General features: G+C 52.8%; 1 protein-coding gene across 5 annotated transcripts in view; it reads right to left on the bottom strand.

Moving 5' to 3' along the window:
- The window catches only part of SLC39A14 (solute carrier family 39 member 14), a 28,915-nt gene extending 7,821 nt beyond the window's left edge, over positions 1-21,094 (bottom strand). The window contains exons 1-6 of one of the 5 annotated variants that reach the window (XM_043536538.1): positions 20,969-21,078; positions 17,266-17,365; positions 10,586-10,679; positions 8,378-8,659; positions 6,595-6,781; positions 1,218-1,387 (exon numbers count right to left, since the gene is read on the bottom strand). In XM_043536538.1, the coding sequence (XP_043392473.1) occupies positions 1,218-1,387; positions 6,595-6,781; positions 8,378-8,644 (624 nt within the window). In that variant the 5' untranslated portion in view covers positions 8,645-8,659; positions 10,586-10,679; positions 17,266-17,365; positions 20,969-21,078. The other 4 variants (XM_043536539.1, XM_037886209.1, XM_037886211.2 and 1 more) reach the window with 4 other exon arrangements.
- Positions 21,095-21,556: the final 462 nt, after the last annotated feature.

Below are 21,556 nucleotides of genomic sequence, written 5' to 3'. Positions count from 1 at the left end.
AATTCACTGTCCCTCCTCTCACAAGTCAGATGTGAATATAAACACAGGCAGGTGGGCCAATCAAATCTATTGCATTAGCAAGTCCACTCCCAGAAAACATCATTAGCTGTCCTCTCCTCTCCTCTCCCTTTTGAGCACAGAATCAGGAGAAGCAACTGCACAGCTTCCACAGAGCATACTGCACCAACAATCACTGATCAGGCACCTGCATTGGGGATTTCTGGACAGTAACTCCACTTTTCTCAGCTTATTCATTTCTTGTGTGCATAGAAGGTGTTTTCTAGCACAGGGGCTGGGGATCCTTTTATATCAAAGCCCAGATGGTTTAAGTCGCTTCTCACAACGAACTCACCACTGAGACTATAGCCTGGAGCGCGTCCACTCTCGGCCAGCACGAACATTGAGCCGTATATAAGGGACGCGAGTGGCACCAACAGGCAGCTAAGACTCCCCTCAACATGGAGTCTTCTCTCTATCCCATCTGCTCTCTACCATAAAAGTGACCCAGTCAAGCCTGGCTTTGTTCACACATCAAAGCCACTTTCTTTATATGGCCTGAGAATGGCTAAGGCCTGGTCTACACTTAAAAGTTAGGTTGCCATAGCTCAGGGGTGTGAAAAAACACACAGCTATGCTGACCTAATCCCCACGGTGGACGTAGCTAGGCCGACGGACAAATGCTTTTTTTGACACAGCAACTATAGCTCAGAGAGGTGGTCTTCCTACAGCAACAAAAAACCCCTTCCCTTGGTGCAGGCTGCTTCTAAGCTATGGGGTTATGCCAGCATAGCTATGGAGCCATAGCTGTACCAATATAGTCTCCATAGTGTGGAGGAACCCTAAGGCTTTGAGGTCCTCTGAGCAGTGCTAGACCATGGCCAGACACCTCATCCTGGCAGATAAGTAAATACAATCAGGGTCATTTTATAGATAGGCACACAGGCACCGAAAGGTGAGGTGGAAGTGACTTGTCCATGGTCACATGGTCAATGGCAAAGCAGCTAGGAGCTTAACACAGTCATACAGCAGCATTTAGCCTTGCTGATGGACCTTAAACATTTCCAGCTCCCAGATGCAGGCACAGACCAGGTCCGACCAGATCTTTGTCTCCCTGCAACATTCACTCATGTTTCTCTTCAAGTTCCATCGGCTTCTCCTCAAACCAGGGAGCGCAGGCAGACAGACACACATGACAGGCCCGAAGGCCCTCACCATACCTCAGGGATGAGCTGGAAGAGAGCATTGGAGTAGAGAGTTCCAATCGCCAGAGCTATGAAGTAGAGGAGCAGCCGCTTGTAAAAGGTCTTCTTCATGAAGGGCACCACGCTGGCTCCCACCAGGGAGCAGAGGGAGATGACGGTCACGCAGAGGAAACCGTAACCCCAGACTTCAGCGTGCGTGCCAACCCCACCCCAGTTACACCACAGAAGGCAGGAGAGTCCAGGGAAATCAACACAGGACAGCAAAGAAGTGAATCCACACCAGAGAGAGAGAGAGAGCGGGAGGGGGAGAAGGGAGGAGAAAAAGGGACATTTATTAGTGATTTCATATCAATCTCAAATTGGTTCAGGGAGGCCAGAAGCAAACCTGGTACAAGATGGCTCTGGAACTCTGACATGCTGGCCCCTTTGGGGAGGGAAAAGATCGTGGCTGGAACACTACAGGGAACGTGAATCATCAGAGCTGGCCCTACAGCCCACGCTCCAGGATGCGGCTGCTGTGACTAACTGCACCACAGACTGCCAAGAGGATGGATTCTCTCCTTGGGGAAGCCAGGATTTGGGTGAAGGAAGGAGATTCCTCATCCTAACAAGGCTCTTACTTTAAAATAAACACTCCAAGAATGGAAGTTAGCTTGTGGCAGGTGGACGTGAAGTGTATTTTGAAGAGAGAAATAAAATCAGGATTCTACTCCCAAAACAGATTCACTTTCCTGGTGACCTTGTCAGACTCTCAGTGGGCACATGCCATTCCCAGAGGCATAAGGCCCATTTAAGGGGCGGGGGGGGGGGGGGGGTCAGAGTTCCAGCATTCCATGGAGCACTTCAGTTTTACAGCCAGCATCTCATACACTCCACCCTCATCGCACAGTGGAGCCGATTCACCCTGTGCATGCCTAGTGCACTCATCACTGGAGTATCTGGGCACCAGACAAAATCAGAGAGGCCAAGTGCTCTGCCTGGGCTGTCCGAGACCCTTCCAGCCTAATGGATTAACCTGCGTTTGCGTTCCATGCCGTGGGAGTTCTCCTGCAACGTGCATATCATGGGGGTGGAGTGTACGCCATCATTTCAGTTCCCATCAGATCCAGAAACAAGGCATTTTGTTTGGTTTTTAAGAGAAAAAATACAATAACGTTACAGTTCTGGAGCTGAAAAATACCTCCCCAAGTCCCACAAACAAGGGGCTCCATCAGACTCTGGTTTAGAGATGTGATAACAGCCCTTGCCAGCATGGAATATGCAGGAATACTGGGAGTTAGGTTAAGACCACCAGGCCTGGAGACCCAACATGAAACATACTAGCTTTGTTTTAGCTTGCGAGGGGCTGAGATAAACAAGCACCAATCCTGCTGTCCCCAACTCCCTCTGCTTGCCAGCAGGCAGCTGACTGAAACAGCCAAGAGATCTTGCACTCTGGAGCACTGGCAAGGAAGGGTAATATCCATTTACGATTAGATATCCTGTCTTCTTCAGGGCAGTACAATGCACACACAAACGCTGAATGCAAAGCAGCCCTGGGATCACGGTGGAAGGATCACTCCAGTGAGAAGCTGAGATTTTATTTTAATTCCATGACTTCTAGGCTGAAAGTTTGAGGATCTAAATGGATTTGAGGTCCCTAAGCACCTAGACCCTGCTGAGAAAATCCTGCTGCCAGAAAGCAGGATGCTGGAGGAACGTGTGTGTTTCCAACACCTGATTGTAAAGCACATGGGAATATTTATTTAGCTCCAGAATTGTGCAATTAAAACAAAAATTAGTTTGTAATGTATCTGACAAACCCATCAGGGCACCAGGAAACCTCACTTTGCATAGATCTTTCCAGGGGCTCTGCCGCCTTTAATCAGCAAGACTGGGAGCCAGAAGAAAGCTGGGATCCCCAGGCAGGAGGGGTTTCTTCAATTCCTTCTGTGCATTTTTACCCTCTGTTCCTTCCTTCCTTCCTCTTTCACACACCCTTCTTATGAGCCCCAAGAACGCCCCTACACCAGCCTCTGCCCATCAGACCAACGCTGACACAGCACAGATGCTGCCAACCCAGCACAGGAGTGCCCTGTCCTCTTAAAGCTTCCAGATGCTGCCTGACGTACTTGCACATGCTTGGTCTACGCTTAGTGTCACTCATCATGGGCAGGCTTTGGGAAGTCTCCCCTTTGGCAACCAGGAACATGAAGAGCAAGAGATCTTTATTATTACAATCTGTTTCACAAGCAGAGAGATCTCACAGGAGCTAGGACCACCCATGTTTCGAACCACTATAACCGGGGGAAGAGAGGGGCTGTGTAACCACCCAGCAGGAGTCACGTGTGGGAGGGAGCTCTCTTCTCCCTCCCTCCAGAGCTAGGATCCCTGACAGCTGCACTGCAACTACAGGATACTGCTGTTCTCAGAGAGGCTGCAGGCAACCCCACAGGAAGGAAGGAGGAAGCAAGCTAGGATGGCACAGGGCTCCCCATGCTGCCTGAACACCAAACGTTAACCCTGAGGAGACCACGTGATGTTTCCTGGTGCTCAGAGGAGCAAGAAGGTCCTGGAAAGCCACTGGCAGGAAGCCAGCATGGAAGAGAAGTTTCCCTCTGCCTTGGAGACAGAGAAATCTGTTTGGGAGGGGCTGGGCTGTAAAGGCAAGCGGGAGAGCCAGCCCTTTGAGAGAGAGAGAGAGAGAGAGAGAGAGAGAGAGAGAGAGAGAGAGAGAGAGAGAAGGGCAGGGTGTGTTCTACTGCACCTCTGGGATCATCTGGAAGAGCGCATTAGAGAACAACGTCCCGATGGAGAGCGCGATGAAATAAGTGAGGACCCGTGGGAAAAAGGCCTTGTTGGTGCAGGGCACGATGAAGACTCCAAGGAGGGAGGCCAAGTTAATCAGTGACACACTGAGAAAGCCAAAGCCCCACACTGCGGAACAAGAAGAAATGAGGGCTGGATTACCAAGGCTATTTGGGGGTGGGAAGAGCCAGACGCCAGCAGCTCTGGATACAGCTGGGCAGGGAAGGCCAGGGGAGTCAGGTCTCACTGACGAGGGGGCCTTGTTATGACAGAGGATCACTCCCACCCACTGCGCTGCTTGGGATACTTTAATGGTGGGACAGTTACAGGACGGGGAGAGGGTGGGGGAAATAAACCTGGTTAATGCTTCTCCATGTCTCTGAATTACTTTAAAGGGCACTGGGAGTAATTAAGCTCCAGGCACTGAGCTCAGTTGTATCCCATTAACAGGCTGGAAAAAGTGAGCCAGAGCCAGGAACACCTGCGAGCAGCGGGGAGAATCGCAGGCACCAGAGAAGGTCTAACAAGGAGTTCCTGAGACCATAACTGTGCGTTCCAATAGGGGGCGTTATGGTTCCGAGAAGCCAATCGGCCGTCTGGGTCACTTTGGATTGTTACAGGTCCCCTAGCACTTTTGGAAAGTTAACTTAGGACTCTACTTTGATAAGCTCCTTTGGGGCAGTGTTTACACCGCACCTAGCGCAACAGGGTCCACGGCTGGGCTCCTAGGCACTACAAACCACCAGCACCCTGGCATACGTGGGAAATTCTAATCTGAGCAACCGCATGCTGCGTCCCTGAACTCCCGTAACTGCCATGTGACGGATGGCATGCTATTCTTCACAGTCCGTCCCATAGCGCTGCTGCGTGGCTATTGAGACAGCTGCCACGGTCCATTCAGAGGTGGCAGCAGTGTTTCAAAGGTGGGAAAAATACAATTCATGTAAACAGTTTGTAATGTGCTTTGGATGAAAGGGGCTATAGAAATCCCTGTTATTTATTAACCTGCAACAAGATCCTCTAGTGAAAGATAAAAAACAGGCCCTCCTGAGCTGAATTAACCTGGAACACGTGTGAGAGAGAATGTGAGAGTGTGTGTGTGGCTGGGGTAGCAGTAACAAACACAGGTAATCAAGCACCATTTCCTCACTGATAGACAGCACTGCCTCTGCTAGAGCTATGGAGCAAGAGAGCGCTGACTGCTCTGGGAACTAAAGTCACATGTCCCAGCAGCAAATTCTCCACTCTGCATTGTCAATGGTCCAATTACTGCTCTCTCTCTGCCCCGCAGTGCCATGGGTAGGGAAGGCGAGGGCAGATTCAACAGGCTGCAAACACTAGTGCCTCCGCACTTTCCACGGAATCTGCAAGAAAATTACACAGTTGGAAAACCATCAAGATTCCAAGCTACCCCTGGAAAGTTAGCTTTCCAAGGTTATCACAAGAGAAATGTCTCTCCTCACCTACAAAGAAGAGTCTTTGGAATGACCTAAGGAAAGACAGAAAATCCAGCCCTGCATATGCAGGTGTGGAGGGGTGATTTTATTGGGGTGCCTCTGGTTCCAAACAACTGCCCCAAAGCCACTGCTAAGAGGACAGGCTTAATAGCAGTACAGTGCATTTTGACTGCATCTTTCATCCCAAAGCACTTCACTCTCAGGCAAGCCTCCTGGGAGGCAGGTAAGCCACTCAGATCATAGATGGGAAAACAGAGGTGTGGGGGGGTGTTTGATGCGACTTTCTGTAACGTAACACAGCTGGGGGATGGCGACAGACCATCCCGCCCCTGCACTCTGCCATCTAGCATTAGGAGGGGCTAGCACCTAGCAAGCAGCCCCATCACGAGTGCCAGCCCAAATCCACATTCAACTCAGAAAGCACCTTCAAAGGGCTGCCTGTTGGAAAAGCTGAGGTTTAAATGTAAAAAAGGCCCCGCTGTCTAGGATCTCTGTCCCCACAACTCCCCTGTGTAACTAAGGGCCGGTCTATATGGGGAATTAGTTCACACTGGGCTGACACGCACTAGCTGGTGCGCAATACGTAAGCTGCGCTAACAGCACGAACGTGGGACAGCTGTGCCCTGTTTCCATTCACATCGTTGTGTACGTACAGCGGGGCTTGGGGCACGCTAAGCGTGTGGTATTCCGGGTGGGTATCCCATGCGCCTTTGCTTCACCAAGTGCATTCTGGGATTTTTCCTCGCTGCACATAGTGGGATGTGTCGTGAAGCTAGTGAAATTCTGGGACTTGGGAGTCAAACTCCCCCAAATCCATGATTCCGTTCCCTGCATCCCATGGTTCCTCTCTTTCTGGGCAGGCTAGCGCCATTTTCTAATTACTGTCGGCCAAAGACACAGCCCCAGTGGGTCGCTCCTGCTGCAGGGCTGAGGCCATGGCTTGCCCTGGCAGGCTGGGAAGGAGAAGGGTTATGAACAGGTCCTATCACATTAAGCCCAGAATATGCCCCATTTCTGCAGTGAGGGCTAGAAAAAGCATCTGTGCCCTGCACTCAAGAGAGGCGCTCGGAAAGCTTGTGCTTCAGCAATGCCTTTAGAGGTAAAGCAGGTCCCGGTCCCCTCTCCGTGCCCACTGGCTATCTGTTCACCTTCCGCCGAGCTGGGCTTCCCCTCCTCCGTCTGCTCATTCTCCTCGTTCTCCAGGTTCTCTGCCGTGCACGCCCGAGATTCCAGCTGCTGTAGGACGGTCGGGCAGAACTCCTGGAACTTGCTCGGGCCAACATGGGACCCTTCGCTCAGGTTGTGGGCGGCGAAGAGCTCTGAGGAGCTGAAGCACTGGCGTGGGGAAAGAGAGACCTTGAGCATCCCATGGTTGTGCTCTGCTGTCCGGCTTGGCAATATGGGCATCCCCAGAGGGCTCTTTGATTGCATCCTCTCCCTCCTCCCCCTGCTAACTCCTTCCCCTCCTGGCCCAATACATGTTAGGATACAGATATTCAGGCCTGTCTGCAAAGGCCTGTACTTTAAGAATTTAGGTGTATTCTTATCACTTGGCTAGTTAGAGGTATAAAAGAATCAAAATCACTGTCTGCCAGTGTAAGGTCCTTCTCTTACTGTGACAGTCTGAGGCCCTGTTCTTAAGCTAAGGCCTTTGGCTAAGCAACAGAGGCAGCCATAAGTTGGGAAGCGACCGGTCACATCCTCACATTCCAAACTAGTCACATTGAAAGAAGGTGCTATTGGGCTGTTAGGAATACAATCCTGTCCTGATAGTGCCTATCACCTCCAGAGAAAGGGAAGTGCCTAGAAGATGTAAAAGGAAATTTAGGTTGATAGTTTTCTATCTGGTAAGAACTCACTTATCAATACACACAGCTGGGAAACCCTTATGTCTTTATAGGTGTAGTTGTGAAATCCTCACTTCTGTATTGTTTTGTCATTAGAGTTCCCACTTTGCTATTGTTTATTGGCATGGTCTCTGTCTGGTTCTGTGATTGTTTCTGTCTGCTGTATAATTAATTTTGCTGGGTGTAAACTAATTAAGGTGGTGGGATATAATTGGTTAGCTAATCATGTTACAATATGTTAGGATTGGTTAGTTACATAGAATGATTGGTTAAGATATAGCTAAGAATATTACTATATAAATTAGGGGCAAACAGGAAGTAAGTTGGGATTCGAAAATAAGGAAAAAGGAACTTGAATTTAAGCTTTTGCTGGAAGTTCACCCCAAAAAACATCGAATTGTTTGCACCTTCAGATTTCGGGTATTGCTGCTCTCCGTTCACGCGAGAAGGACCAGGGAAGTGGGAGAGTGAAGGAATAAGCTCTCTAACAATACACACACAGCAGCCCCTCACTGGACTCGAGCCTATCTCACTGCATGTGAGGCCCTAGCCCCCTCTGCAGGTCTAATGGGTCCCACGAACCACCCATCTACAGGGGCTGTTTTCCTCCCCCTCCCTGAGAATTTTCTCCACACAGAGGCAACATCCTGCCTGCCACCATCACAGCAGTTCTGCTTGGCCTGTAATGGATTCCCCCACTCCACAAGAACCAGGGTTTCCCCGCTTTCACCCAACTTCACCCGCTGGCTCCCTGGGAGCAGAACACCGAAGGAATGGGAACACAATGCACAGCAGCTGGGGCAGCGAGTGGAGCAAGCTGATATAGCAGGAGAAGCAATGGTCTCCCGAGTGGAGCTCAAGCATCTTCCCTGCATGGGTGACATAGGGCCCACGTGAGCCCAAAGAGTATCCTTGCAGAGAACATGGCCCATCTGATTGTCCATTCCGGACAAGCTTAGCCTGTGGCATGGTGACCTCACACTCTGTGTTTACAAGGGGCAGGGGGGCAGCAGTGTGTTAAGCTTGGGCCATCCCTCCTTGGGCACTGCAGGGGAGAGACACAGGAATTCACGTGGCACGTTACCCGGGAGAGGTTCCTGCGCTGCAGCTCCGATCGGGAGATGTTCTCGTGTCCCACCCCCACGTCGAGGCGATTCAACAGGGCCTTGAGCTGCTGCAGGGTCAGCACATCGCTCTCGCCATACCGGCGCAGGAGATCCTGCAGGAAGGAAGCCGCAGTGACGGCGGGCTGCAGCGAGGTGTCCGTGCCAGCCTGCGTCTGGCAGGAGATGCCCAGGAGGCAGAGCAGCATCACCAGGAGGTGGCATCGGGGACTCACACCCAGAATCATGGTGACCAGGCGATCCTGCAAAAGGAGACAGACAGTGTGGTTAACTTTAGTATTCCCTGCAGCCCTGAGCACTAAGGGAATCACCAGCCACTGGCTGCTGGACTGAAAGGGCACAGACAGCCCAGTTGCTAAGGCACGCAGCCAGCACCTTGTTGGGTCAGACCCTCTCCAGGGGGTACACCTGGCTGCACAGGTGCTGGAACTGGGGGTGCTGCTGCACCCTCTGACTTGAAGTGGTTTCTATTCTATACAGAAAGAAAAGGAGGACTTGTGGCACCTTAGAGACTAACCAATTTATTTGAGCATAAGCTTTCGTGAGCTACAGCTCACTTCATCAGATGCCTTCCGATGAAGGGAGCTGTAGCTCACGAAAGCTTATGCTCAAATAAATTGGTTAGTCTCTAAGGTGCCACAAGTCCTCCTTTTCTTTTTACGAATACAGACTAACATGGCTGCTACTCTGAATTCTATACAGAGTTTACAGTTCGGTTCAATCACTCGCAGCACCCCCATTATACAAACAGTTCCAGTACCCCTGCCTGGCTGGGTTAGGCCCCGTCCTTCCAGCTGTCCTATCCCTTACTCGACTGCCCCACACAAGATAACTTGCACCCAGCGGTGCGGATGACACAGGCCTTCCTACGCCCTGTGAAGGTATGGCGGTGTGCCCTGCAGGGGGCAGCAGATTCCCTTTGCAGCTGAACAGCACTGAACCCCATGCCACCTGCAGGCGTCCAGCTGTTAGCGTGATAGCCACACTGCCATGCTCTCCCTCACCAGCACAGGGAGAGCAATTCAGTGTGGAACAGCACTCCAACACTTGCCAGGGTTAGTGGCACCGATCCCTCTGGCAGAGGAAAGATACCTGGAGTCTCCCCCCCACAGTCTGTACCCAGGGTCCATGACAGCTCTACTCAACACCAGCAATTGCACCACGTAGGAATTTCACGGGGCGAAACAGGCAGACGCTGCCAGGAAAGCAGCTCTGCCACGTGGCCCATTCCCGAAGGGTCGCAGCTGCAAGGCCTGCCAGGAAAGGCTCTGCTTGCTGATCTGCTGCATGTGAGGAGCTGGAGCGGGAAAGGGAGAGAGAGGCTGTACGGCTGCTGTCAAGTGACTCCAGGAAGGTCAAGTCAGGTCAAGATTTTTTAAGGGAGAAAACCAACATCCAGGCAGATGGGCAGAAACGTTAATGGAGAGGTCTGGCATGCTGTGAGGTCAGATGAGGGGGTGGTGGCATAGGCAAGCCTTGGGGGACACAATGCTTCTCACAGCAGCTGGGAGCTCTAGGAGCTGGGAGTGGGGGCGATGCGCATTCCAGGCTGCAGATCGGTCTTGGGAGATAATTTCCAAACTCTCAGGCCTGGCAATGGTGCCACGGGCCACCGCTTCAGTCTCCGTTGGCCACCGTGCTGGGTTGGTGCCTAGCAGCTTCTCAGCTGCTCATGCAGCTATACAGTGCTCCCTGGCTGGCACCCCCCTCCGCAGGATGGTGCTATTCAGCAGATACAGAAACTTTCCCCCCGATGACATGAGGTGGTCAGGATTACCACCAGTGTTTGGCCTGTGGGGAAACCGAGGCACAGAGAGGCGTGACTTGCCCCAGCCCACAGAGGGACTCTCCGTCAGACTCGGGAATTGTCCTTGGGAGGCCCTGGCACCAGACAGTGCTGTCTCACTGAAGGGATTCAGCAGCGGAAGGGGACTGTCCATCTCTCCAGCCCAGCAGCACTAACCGAGCCCTGCGTGGCAGACAGGGCCACGTTGCCTCACTCACCCCACCCCCACGTGGCACCGCAAGAGCAGACCTCGAGAGGCATGGTGTCATGAACGAAGGGAGAAGCCTCGGAGCATCTGCTGCCAGAACCACACAGGTATTTGCCTGCTTGGGAGAAGCCCAGCTATGCTCATAGCAGCGTTCCCCCGACGCAGGGCACTCACCTTCGTCCGGTCCAGAGACACGCTGGAGTAACCCGGAACAGCCACTGGCAAGCAGGGTGTGCCGAATGCTCACAGGCAGCAGAGCTCACAGTCCCTGGAGGGGGGAGAGGCAGTGTGAAGGGAGGATGGAGTTCGCAGCAGGAGGACCATAGCCTTCATGCTGCTCTCCTGCTGCCACAACGCTCTGCCCAGGGGACAGGACAGCGAGCTACCGAGGAGCGAAGTGTTTTGTCTACGTGTGGGGTTAAGGCTGCCTGCTGAAAGGTGTTTGCCCCAGACCCAGCACACCCTCTGTGCTTCTGCAACGCACGGGATGAGCCAGCTGCAGGCTGCTTCCCCTACCTCATATCTTCTCGCGCCAGCGCGCCGAGGCTGTCAGGCTCTTAGCACACCAGGCCAGCAGAGCCACCGCAGTAATGCAGTGGAGCGTTCTAGGGGACGCTCACGTCTACAGGGCCCTGAGGGAGACAGCCCACAAAACACGCCTCCTCCAAGACTGCACAGCCCTCTGGAGCACATCCCACGCACCAGCAGCCACCACTGCCCTGGCGCAAACATTGCCTGCAGTGCCTGGAGGCTGAACGCGGCAGCCTTGACCCAGCGTTACAAACATGGGGTCAAACCAGAGCAGCCAGGTCAGAGGTTTGGGAAACTTCCTGCGAAGGGGCCAGGCCAAGGAGTTGGCAGCTGGCTGCGGCAGCTTTCGCTTCCTTCAGAAACCGAGCACCAGGAGGCCCACTCCACAAAGACCCACAGAGGCTGCAAGGGGAAAATTTGTGCCCGCCTACTGCACCCAGGTCCCAGCTGGGGCTCTGTGTAGACGGATGGGCACCATGACCAGGAGCCAGGACATTAGCTGAGTGCAGAGTTCTGGGCCTGAAAGCTGCACCATGCCTGGTTTTATTCACCCCTCTCTATCTTCTAAGTTACAACCACTGTTCAAAGCCTGCTGAGACGATGGCTTTAGACCTCTGCCCCTACGACCACATCCCTCTCCATATGGTCAGTTACCCTGACAGCCTATATAGAGCCTTTAGTGACCCCAGTGCAGGCTTCGCACACTCAAGACAAGGCCCCTACTCCACGGGCTTCCAGCTTAACTGACACAAATCCCACACCCACATTCAGACAGGAGGCACAGAGAGGACAGCGCAGCGATCAGCATGTGCAGCTTTGTGAAAATCTGGGTGCCGGGCTGTAGCGAGTCCTTCTGAGCTGTCTGGGAGCCCAGGAGACGCCTGCAGCAGCTCGAGGGCCTGAGGAATAAGACGTGTTCATTATGTTATATTTTAACCATGCTGCTAATTATAAGTTGAACCATATCCCAGCGGCCTCTTCCCCAGGCGGAGGCGTATATGTATTTATATTTACCGGGTCCTCGACTGCTAATCTTTTATATAAATCAATAGAACAGTATTGAGCTCGAACGCTGGGCAGCACCAGCTCTGCCACGCAATATGCCCGGAGGCACAAAGAGGGCAGCCTTACATAAGAAAATAGGAATTGCCAGGCTGGATCAGACCTGTGCTCCCATCTAGTCTGGCATCCTGTCTCTGGAAGTGGCCAGTACCAGCTGATTCAGAGGATGATGCAAGAACCTCGTAGGAGAAGTTTCCTCCTGTCCCCCCGATACCTTGAGACCAGCTGAAGCCCTGAAGCATGAGGGTCGAAATCCCTTCCAGGCTCTTATTAAAAAATACTATTATAAATATTACTGACCAATATCAGTGTCCTGTAACTGCCAGGACAGTCACCAGACCACACACAGGAGCTGATCTAGGGCTTCTCCTACCTATTCTAATAAACAGGCTTACAGAGTGCCTTACTGTAGGTAATGTTTCCTGTGTCCAGTGAAGTCACCCCGGTGTGTTGGGTGAAACAGTGGCCCAGTTAAATGGCAGTGGCAGCATCGTCTTAAGGGGGGCCAGAATTTCACCTGCTGTGCTCTGCATGGCAAATCTCTCCAGGGTAAAGCCACCTGGCACCCATGCGAAGGCTTCAGGGGGCAACTCCAGCTATTTCTGTCCCAGTTGGTTCGTGGCCAGCTGGGGTCAGGAAAACATTCCCCAGCACAGCAACAGGAGGCGCATTATGGCACCCAGCACAGAACAGATCATTGAGCCTCCATATAAATCCACAAGGCTGAGAAATGGAAGACACTTGCCCGGACACAGCATGCACGGGGCTTCTTGCTGCAGTCCAGGGACGAGGCTATGGCTTGCAATTCTGATGAGCACTGCTGAGCTGGACTGGTTCCATGGGAGGGGAAAGTTGTGTCTCTGGGATACAGGAACATTGACACATTGTGCTGCTGAGACCTTATCAGGGAAAAACCTTGGGTGCCAGGGAATGTTGGACTAGCTCTCCAGGAAGGTCAGCTGCACACTTCAGTATGGTTTAGGTTCTTAGCTTAGACCTTGCTAGATTTCTCCCCAGATCTCAGGCCATATGCTGCTGAAGCAGACTTTGGTACAGGAGTAGCAGCACATCCCACAGCTGGTGCCCAGTATCTTAGCAAGTGGGGTATCTTAGCCACTAAGCCTAAGGAAAAGCTGCTCCGAGTCCCTGCTGTGGACATAGTTATTTTCAGGACTCTGGGCTTCCATAAACTACTTCAGCTGCCCAAGAGAAGGGTGGTGAAGTGGATAAGATGCTAGCCTAGGACTCCAAAGATCTAGGTTCAATTCCCAGCTCTGGCACAGATGTCCTGTGTGACCCTGGGCAAGTCACTTAGCCTCTCTGTGCATCACTTCCTCATCTGATAACAGCACACCCCTGCTACACGTGGGTGTTGTGAGAATAAGTGCACTGAAGATTGACACACGCTCTGATATTTTGACACAGACAGATGACCGCAAGGCTTAGGGGTGGGTAATTCACTATGAGGTCTTGGAGGTGGTTTGTATTCAGCCCAGGCTGGCAGGGACTCAAAGTTGCTCCCTCCTGGCAGCTGTTTAGTGCTCTTTGTGAAATGAGTCTGTGGGGAAAGATCAGAGAGTGAGAAGGCCAAGCATGGAATGGGCCGGGGGACTGATCTCCCTTCCCCTCCCCTCGTGGTGCCTACTCTGGCTATGGGTGGGATGCAGGTGCAACATGCCCTCTGCCTGAACGGCATCATACGAGCAGTGCATTCACTTTAAGACACTGACTTTTGTTGCTCTGCTAACACACCACACACACACACTCCCTCCCTCATCTATGACCTCATCTATGAGCGGAATTCGGGCTGTGCTCCCGTTCACTAGGCCCACAGCCATATTCAAAACAAACCTTTGCTGATGTGTTACAGACTTTGGTCTCCTCTAGAAGTTGACCTAAGGCATTTTTGGACTCCACTCAACCAAATGTTCTGAAAATAAGTCTGGTTCACTGGCCAGAGCCATATTTGGACTGGCAAGGCCTCTCCTGACGGGTCTGCCCTGCAAGGAGCAGTCCTCCCAGCCCCTCACATTGACCAGGGCTGGGCGGGAGAAGGAGAGGATCTGTTGTCACCAATTCAAGGCTAATCAGAGCAAACCAAACTCAGGCGCTCAACACTGTTATTAGGCCACATCCAATGCTTTCTTATTAAAAAGGGATTGACATTCTCAGAGTCTCAAGAGCTTACTGCAACTTTGAAATCTTTGTTTTTTAAAAAGAACCAGGAACTCCTTGAGAGGGAATTGGCAGGGGAGGTTTTAGCAAGGGCTTGGGGGGGGGGGATGGGGAGGGATGCTTTGCCGATTTAACCCCTCTCCTCCCCAATCTGGAGAAAGGCAATGCATCTGGAAGCAGTGCAGCGCACATTTCGGGACGTGCCAGCGACATAAACGCTTCCGCCAGTCTCCCTGAAGACTCTGCAGTACCCACCCCTTGCTCCCCCCCCCCATCTCAGAGCTCCTTGCTGCTTTAAAGAACGGGGGACAAGGCCTGGTAAAGATCTGCAGCATGTAGACAGGCAATTGAGGTTAAAGGTACAGCCCAGCCTGACCACATACTCACCCTTGGGAGGATGGCGTGTGACACAGCTGCAACCCCCGTCTTTTTAAATGGGGCTGGCAGCTAGGTGAGAAGGGAAGAATAGCCTCAGGTTTCTTGTCTCCCCCCTTCCCAGCACTCAGTTTACCAGCTACTTCCGTCCCCCAAATCCATAGAACAAAGAAATTGTCAGAGCCAGCCACACCAATGGTCCAAATGCACACTGCCACAATTACAAGAGAGTAAAACCCTGCAATAACCGGCCCATAGAAATTTTCTTTTTGACCACCAACAGTTAGTGGCTAGCTCGTACCCTGAGGTGTGAAGGCTTACATCCCTTACACATTTCTATCCTAGCTACTTCTACCCTGCATCTGAAGAAGTGGGGTTTTTACCCACGAAAGCTTACGCCCAAATAAATCCGTTAGTCTTTAGTCACCAGACTCCTTGTTGTTTTTATCCTAGCTACTGTCACTGCAGACGATATCCTTATTCACAGAGATGTCTAATCCTTAAACACTTCCTCTCTGAGCTGCCCACAATGACACCCAGGTTTGTTTCCCTGAAGGGTGTTCTCGCCAACGGTCACCAATCAACACATAGGAGTAATTCAAGTTGTTGCTTCCAGCATACCTGCAGTGAATTTCATTTGATCCCATGTGGTTAGGTCCCTCTGAAGCGCCTCATAATCCTTTAGTTCTAGCTAACCCACAAACGTTTGTCTCCACTGTCCAACCCTCTTTCCCAGATTAAATATATTTAAACAGCTCCAGGCCAAAATATACAGCCTATTAACCTCCTGCCTTGCTCAAAACTGACCACCTAAGTCATCTGCTCAGTAAATACAGTATGTGCATTATACTAACTGCAGAAGAAATTTTAAACTAACACCACACACAGACAAAAAAAACCTTCCCAGAAGTCTGAGCTGCTGGAATTCATGGAAACTATGAGTATGTCACTAAGATCACACCACTCCCAAGTTTCTCTCTGCCAGCTCTGTATCCTGAGGTGCAGGAGTGAAACAAGAATGACTATTCAATGAGGTAAAAGTTCCAGCACTGTTCTCGCATATGCCACCGCTTTACAGTTTAAAAGGACGCTTGCCAAGCAATGCATGTGGCGTGGGTCTTGTCTTGAGTGCTAACGGTGCTGTGTTTTTTACCTTAGGGTGGTTAATACGTGTGAGCTGTCCCAAGGTAAAAACACAACACACACCAAGCACATAAACAGTCAGGAAACCCCACCCCACCCCACAGCTGACCTCTGGAAAAATTTACCTCACAGTAAAACTAAAGTGCCTGGTCTTCTTTGTGACAGAACATACCCCATAACCACTGCAAGAGTGGAGCACAATGCAAGAGCAGCCAGAGAGAGACCCGTCACAGTACATGACAAGGGTTTACATGGGCCTCAATGGCAAAGGAGAATTGGTGACAGGATTCAGTCTCACTCTGAAGTTGGCAGTTCAAAACCAGACCACGCTGTTCGAGTTCAAAACTCGTTCCCCCGACACCTGATCAGTGGCTGACCTGGAAAGATCTGGTGGGCTGGTGTCAGTTTCACAAGTCACTGCCGCGCGCCTGCTGGCAATCTTGGAAGAGACCACGGATGGAATGGGCCATGGGGAGCAAGCTCCTCGCTTCCCTAAAGGAAGTTCCTCCCAAGTGGGGCTGAAACCCATTGGCAGGGGATGGTGAGCCGCATGCTGTGCCTGCCCTGGGGACAGTTCACTTTCCAGGGATGCCAAGCCAACATATTTCACTAGCACTACAGGAATTACAAAGGGTTAGATCTCCAGGAGCTCAGTCTGAACTTTATTGGCACTGGGGAGCAGGGTGTTTTTTCTGCATTTCTTTTAAAGGTTCAGAAGCTTCTCCAGCTAGCAAAGGCATTCTCAGTGGATAGTGTACTGGGATCACAGATCGGATCTAATCGCAAAGAGATTCCCCATCACACCCTCATGGTGCCTCTTGTCCTTTGTCAGCATTTCCTAGATCACGACTACACAACGTGTAGCTCTCAGAATGTTACAACCCCCCAGTCAGAAGAACCCCATGTTGCTTTGCAGCCATTTTTGCTGCACTGGGAGACCACAGAAGTTTCTTCTAAGGGACCCTTTCAGATTGACAACAGCATCCCTGGTACATGCAGGACACGTGGTACAGAGCATGCAGGAAAAGTGAGGACACAGCAGGCAGGAAGAGTTCTATAGTGCAGATCCTGCGTGTCGCTAGACATCTACTCCCATACTGCTGCTGAGTGAAAGGTGCTAAAGAAACGCATGAAGGATGTCTTTCAAGATTTATTTCCCTATGCTTGGAGGAATCAAGCCCTACCTGTCCCCTATTCATGACTTAATTTGTTTGGAGCCCCCGGTGTCATTTAGAGAAGAGGCAGGACAGGATAGGGGGCCCTCTCGGAAGGGAAGGCAACGAAAGCCTGAGAACAGAGGAGACTAACAGTACCGGGCAATAGCCTGGAAAGAAAAGAAGCTGCGGGTCTGGAGCACTCCTTTCTGAACGGAGGAGGAATTTCCAGGGCTTGCTGGAAACAGGAGCAGTCCAGCTGCCCGTGTGCAATGGTTACAAGAGACACCTCACACAACTCGCAGAAAACCACCACCTCCCCCCCTTTCTCACACATTCAGAAATCCCCTGCTAGATTGGCTGGCATCCTGCCTGTTCCATCTCATGAATTTTCCACCTCCACCACAGACTGACCTTCTGAGGTATCCTCTGTTTGATTCAACACCAGTTAGCCTCTCTGTCAGCTCACCGAGCCCTCTGACCAGGAACATTCTTGATAAAACTGTGAAGTCCACTGGGTTTTCATTCGAGAAGAGATTTGCTGCATTACTTTTAAATAGAGGGGGTGGGAGGCCTGAGTCCCAATCAGGGCAGATCAAGCTCCCAAGCACCCACTGATGGCTCAGCCCCAACACCTGGAAAGTGACACAGTCAAAGCAGCGCAGGGCCGACGTTTGACCTATTTGGAATCGAAGAGAGCAATACTTCGTCCTTGTCTCTCTCCCCACCTTTGGCTCCGCTGCTATCAAACCCCAGGATGTTTGAATGTCAGGAGGAAACACAGTGAGTAGAGGACTGAGAACCAGGATCTTGTGAATTAGTCATTACTCCCATCTTACAGAGCAGGAAAACGACCTGCCCAAGGGAAACAATGAGTCAGGAGCACAGCTAGGGGTAGACCCTAGTCCTTAAAGTGTACCTAATTCTTTGAATGGGCAACGGAAATGCAAAGTATTACACATTATTGTGATGCTTGAGCACAAACCTGGAAGTAACATGTTAATTTCAGCTAGAGGGAGAACCAATGTTTCCCAGGGCAAGAAGACACCCTGGTGTGAGAAAGTTATTATTGTCAAGCATGTGTATTGTTTGTTCAAACACACGCAAACTAGGAGGAGTTAAGAGCATATGGTGGTGTAAGCATCATGCTACCTTCCCCTTCCTGCACACCAGTAAGGTGCCACCCATCAGCATACAATCCTCTGACAAAGGCCCTGGGATGTCTCAGCATCACCCCTCTTCATAACCCACGCCACATTCCAGAAACGGCACAAGACACTTGCTGTGTCAACACGAACGGCATTTGAAACCTCCAGCAGAGGGGACAGGAGAAGTCACTGCAGCTTTTACTGAAACAAGGTCAAAAGGGCACATTTTCCATATGCCTAGCCACTCCCTTCATGCTTTAAGCTAAGACTTCTCCAGACTATTCGAGCCCTTCAACACTGATGTTTTCAACCCCACTTCTCCTCCCAGAGCGTGGCTGGAAAGGGAAGCATAATGCTAACACTGGTACTACAGCAACGATGCATTCCCCTCCCCTCTCTCGCTACAGGCATGTTTCTCAACCCTCTAAAGCACATTCTCTCCCCGCATTTTTGCTCACTGCAACCATAAAGGAGTGTGCAATATGCCACAATCTTACACCACATGCACAACAGGCCAACAGTGCAAGCAGAAACAACTCCACTAACTTCACCAGAATTGTGTCTGCTCACACCAGTACTGCATTTGGCCTTGTAATGGTATCCCTGTTACCACCTACTGGGAATAGGCAAGCTCATCTAAACAGTTCTTGGCTGTCTAAATCTGGCCCACGTGCCTTCTCTTTCAAAACGAAGAGTCCTATGTGGCATGGGATGGTGCGTCTCAGTCCAGTTCCCCATAGGCACGTGTCCAGACAGCAAAAATCATTGCCACCAGGGGCAATAATTAACCCTCTTGTTGGCAGTCTCCCCGCAGAAGGCAAGGACTAAACGGCATACCAGCTGCCCTTTGCCTTGTGTATTGCTTTTCATCTACAGATATCACAGCAATTCACAAACAAGGGAGGAGAGCAGATTAAAAATCATGTTTAAAGAAAAAAACAAAACAAACAAGAAGTCCACACTACCAGTAACACCCTAGTAATTTGAACTGATGGACCTGTGAAAGCAAAACTGACCTCACAGCATTTATGCTATTAGTTGGTCTTCTGCATTTCCCCCAGCTCAGGGAGAGATGAGGAATTAGCCAGTTTCACTTCTATTTCTAACCCTTTTTCCCATTCTCCAGCCTCAGCCCAATGCCACAAGGGCCAAGTGGCAAGGCAGGGAGAGTTGTGACACGGAAACATCTGAACACAAAGGAAGGGTCTGCGTGATTAAAAAATTTCTACCAATAGGCTGTGCAGATTCCACCCACCGGCTCTCAATCTACCTGCGAAGTAACCCTATCTCCTTTTGTGAGATGCAGAGAGTAAGTGACTCACACAAGCCCAAAGAGGGAGTCAATAGCAGGACCATGATAGAACCCAAGAGTTCTGACCCTCAGTCTCCCTCCCAGAGCTGTGAGTAGCACATATGCTCTATGTGAGGACTGCAGTCCTGGCCAACAATTACAGCATTACCTGGAGCTAGGGTACCTTCTGGGATAAGAAGAGAAGAGCAGCCCCTCCAGTGCAATATCTGGCTTCTAGCAGCATCCACTCCTCCGGGGGGAATTTATTCCTGGCACCCATTAGGCGGAAGTGCACACTGTGACCAGCCCACCAGTTTCTCTGCTCTCCCAAAGCATATACCTGCCTGCCCTGCAGTGCCCCTTTAGGCAAATGAATGTCCACAAATTACCTCTGCTCCCTACATGCCCCCCGCCCAGGCCTTAATATCAGCTGTCCCCCAAGCCCGCTGCCTTTGTTACACCCTCTCAAAGATGCCACTACCTCTTCCACTCCCAAGGAACAGCAGATCCCCTTCCCCATCCCCAACAAAGACTTTCTTTCCCCCTCCCCTGGCTTCTCTTCACCCTCTGCCTAGCCAGTGCCCTTCAGTGCTCAGCTCCCTGCTGTCATGCCCCCAGATACTCCATAGCCATGGCCTTCTCCGCTTGCCCCACAGGCAGACCCACCCGCTCACAGCCACCCTGATACCGCCCAATTCCTAGTGCCCTCAGCACCTGCCCTGGTATCACTCCAGTGCCTTGGGACCCAGAGCCAATGCCCATCACAGCAACCGGGCATGAGCATCCCAACTCTGCTGTACCACCACACCCAGTCCACACATCCCCCTCGGCCAACCCCCAGTTCTCCTGGAGCCTAAACCCCACACACTCACCCACAGGCCCTACGGCCCCACCCTGAGCTGCTGGCCAGGACCTGCAGATCCTCAGATGCCCCCCCTACCCAGCCCAGCCCAGCCCAGCCCAGCCCCACCTAGTGCCCTGACCCCCCCCCAGCCCAGCCCCCCCAGTGCCCTGCCCCCCCCAGCCCCACACCGCCCCCCCCCAGTGCCCTGACCCCACCCCAGGACCAGCCCCCCCAGTGCCCTGACCCCCCCACCCAGCCCCACGCCGCCCCCCCCCAGTGCCCTGACCCCCCCACCCAGCCCCACGCCGCCCCCCCCAGTGCCCTGACCCCCCCACCCAGCCCCACGCCGCCCCCCCCAGTGCCCTGACCCCCCCCACCCAGCCCCACGCCGCCCCCCCCAGTGCCCTGACCCCCCCACCCAGCCCCACGCCGCCCCCCCAGTGCCCTAACCCCCCCCAGTGCCCTGACCCCCACCCCAGGACCAGCCCCCCCAGTGCCCTGACCCCCCCCAGTGCCCTGACCCCCACCCCAGGACCAGCCCCCCCAGTGCCCTGACCCCCCCCACCCAGCCGAGCCCAGCCCAGCCCAGCCCCCCCAGTGCCTTGACCCAGCACCCCCTAGTGCCCTGACCGCCCCCCCAGGCCCAGCACCCCCTAGTGCCCTGACCGCCCCCCCAGGCCCAGCACCCCCTAGTGCCCTGACCCCCCCCCTCTGTCCAGCCCCCCCTAGTGCCCTGACTCTCCCCCACCCCCAGCCACGCGGCCCTGACCTCACCGCCCGAGCTGCAGCCCCCAGAGCCGGAGCCCCGATCCCGGCCCCGATCCCGGCCCTCACCTGCCGGCGCGGCCCCGCGGCGCTGTCCGCTCGGCCCCGAGCCCGGCCTGTCCCCAGCTCCCCACGGGCCCGCGCAGGCTGCACGCCACTGGCGGCGCACGCTACGTAGCAGGGGGTAAGATGGGCGGCTCCGCCTCCTGCACACAGCCATTCGCCATTGGCCCGCGTCGATTAGCATAGCCACGCCCCTGCTGGCTCTGCGCCACGCCCATTCGGAAGCCAGGAGCACCACGTGGCGCGGGTGGGGCGGCCTCTCTCCTGGGCCGCAGTGGCGGTGGAAGGGGGAGGGGAAGGTGCTGGGGTGAGGGAAGGAGGGGTGGTCGGTAGGGGGAGCCCCTCGTTTTGTTCTGCGTTTATACAGCGCCCAGCACAGTGAGCTCCTGGTTCCTGCCTGGGGCTGCTAGGCGCTTCTGCACGACAATAATAAATAAGGGGTAGGTCAAGGAGGGAAGCTGTGCATTCAAACTATGATCTACACTTGCACATCTGCCTGTGCGTCTGCGTGTGTACGCACCCATACACACCCCGCTACACACTTACGCATCCCACACCCAGCCCCAGGAATGCAGGGCTCTGCAGTTTTCCCAT

This window comes from Chelonia mydas, chromosome 26, assembly GCF_015237465.2.
Source record: "Chelonia mydas isolate rCheMyd1 chromosome 26, rCheMyd1.pri.v2, whole genome shotgun sequence".
Taxonomy (NCBI): domain Eukaryota; kingdom Metazoa; phylum Chordata; order Testudines; family Cheloniidae; genus Chelonia; species Chelonia mydas.
This window is presented reverse-complemented; position numbering and strand designations above follow the sequence as displayed.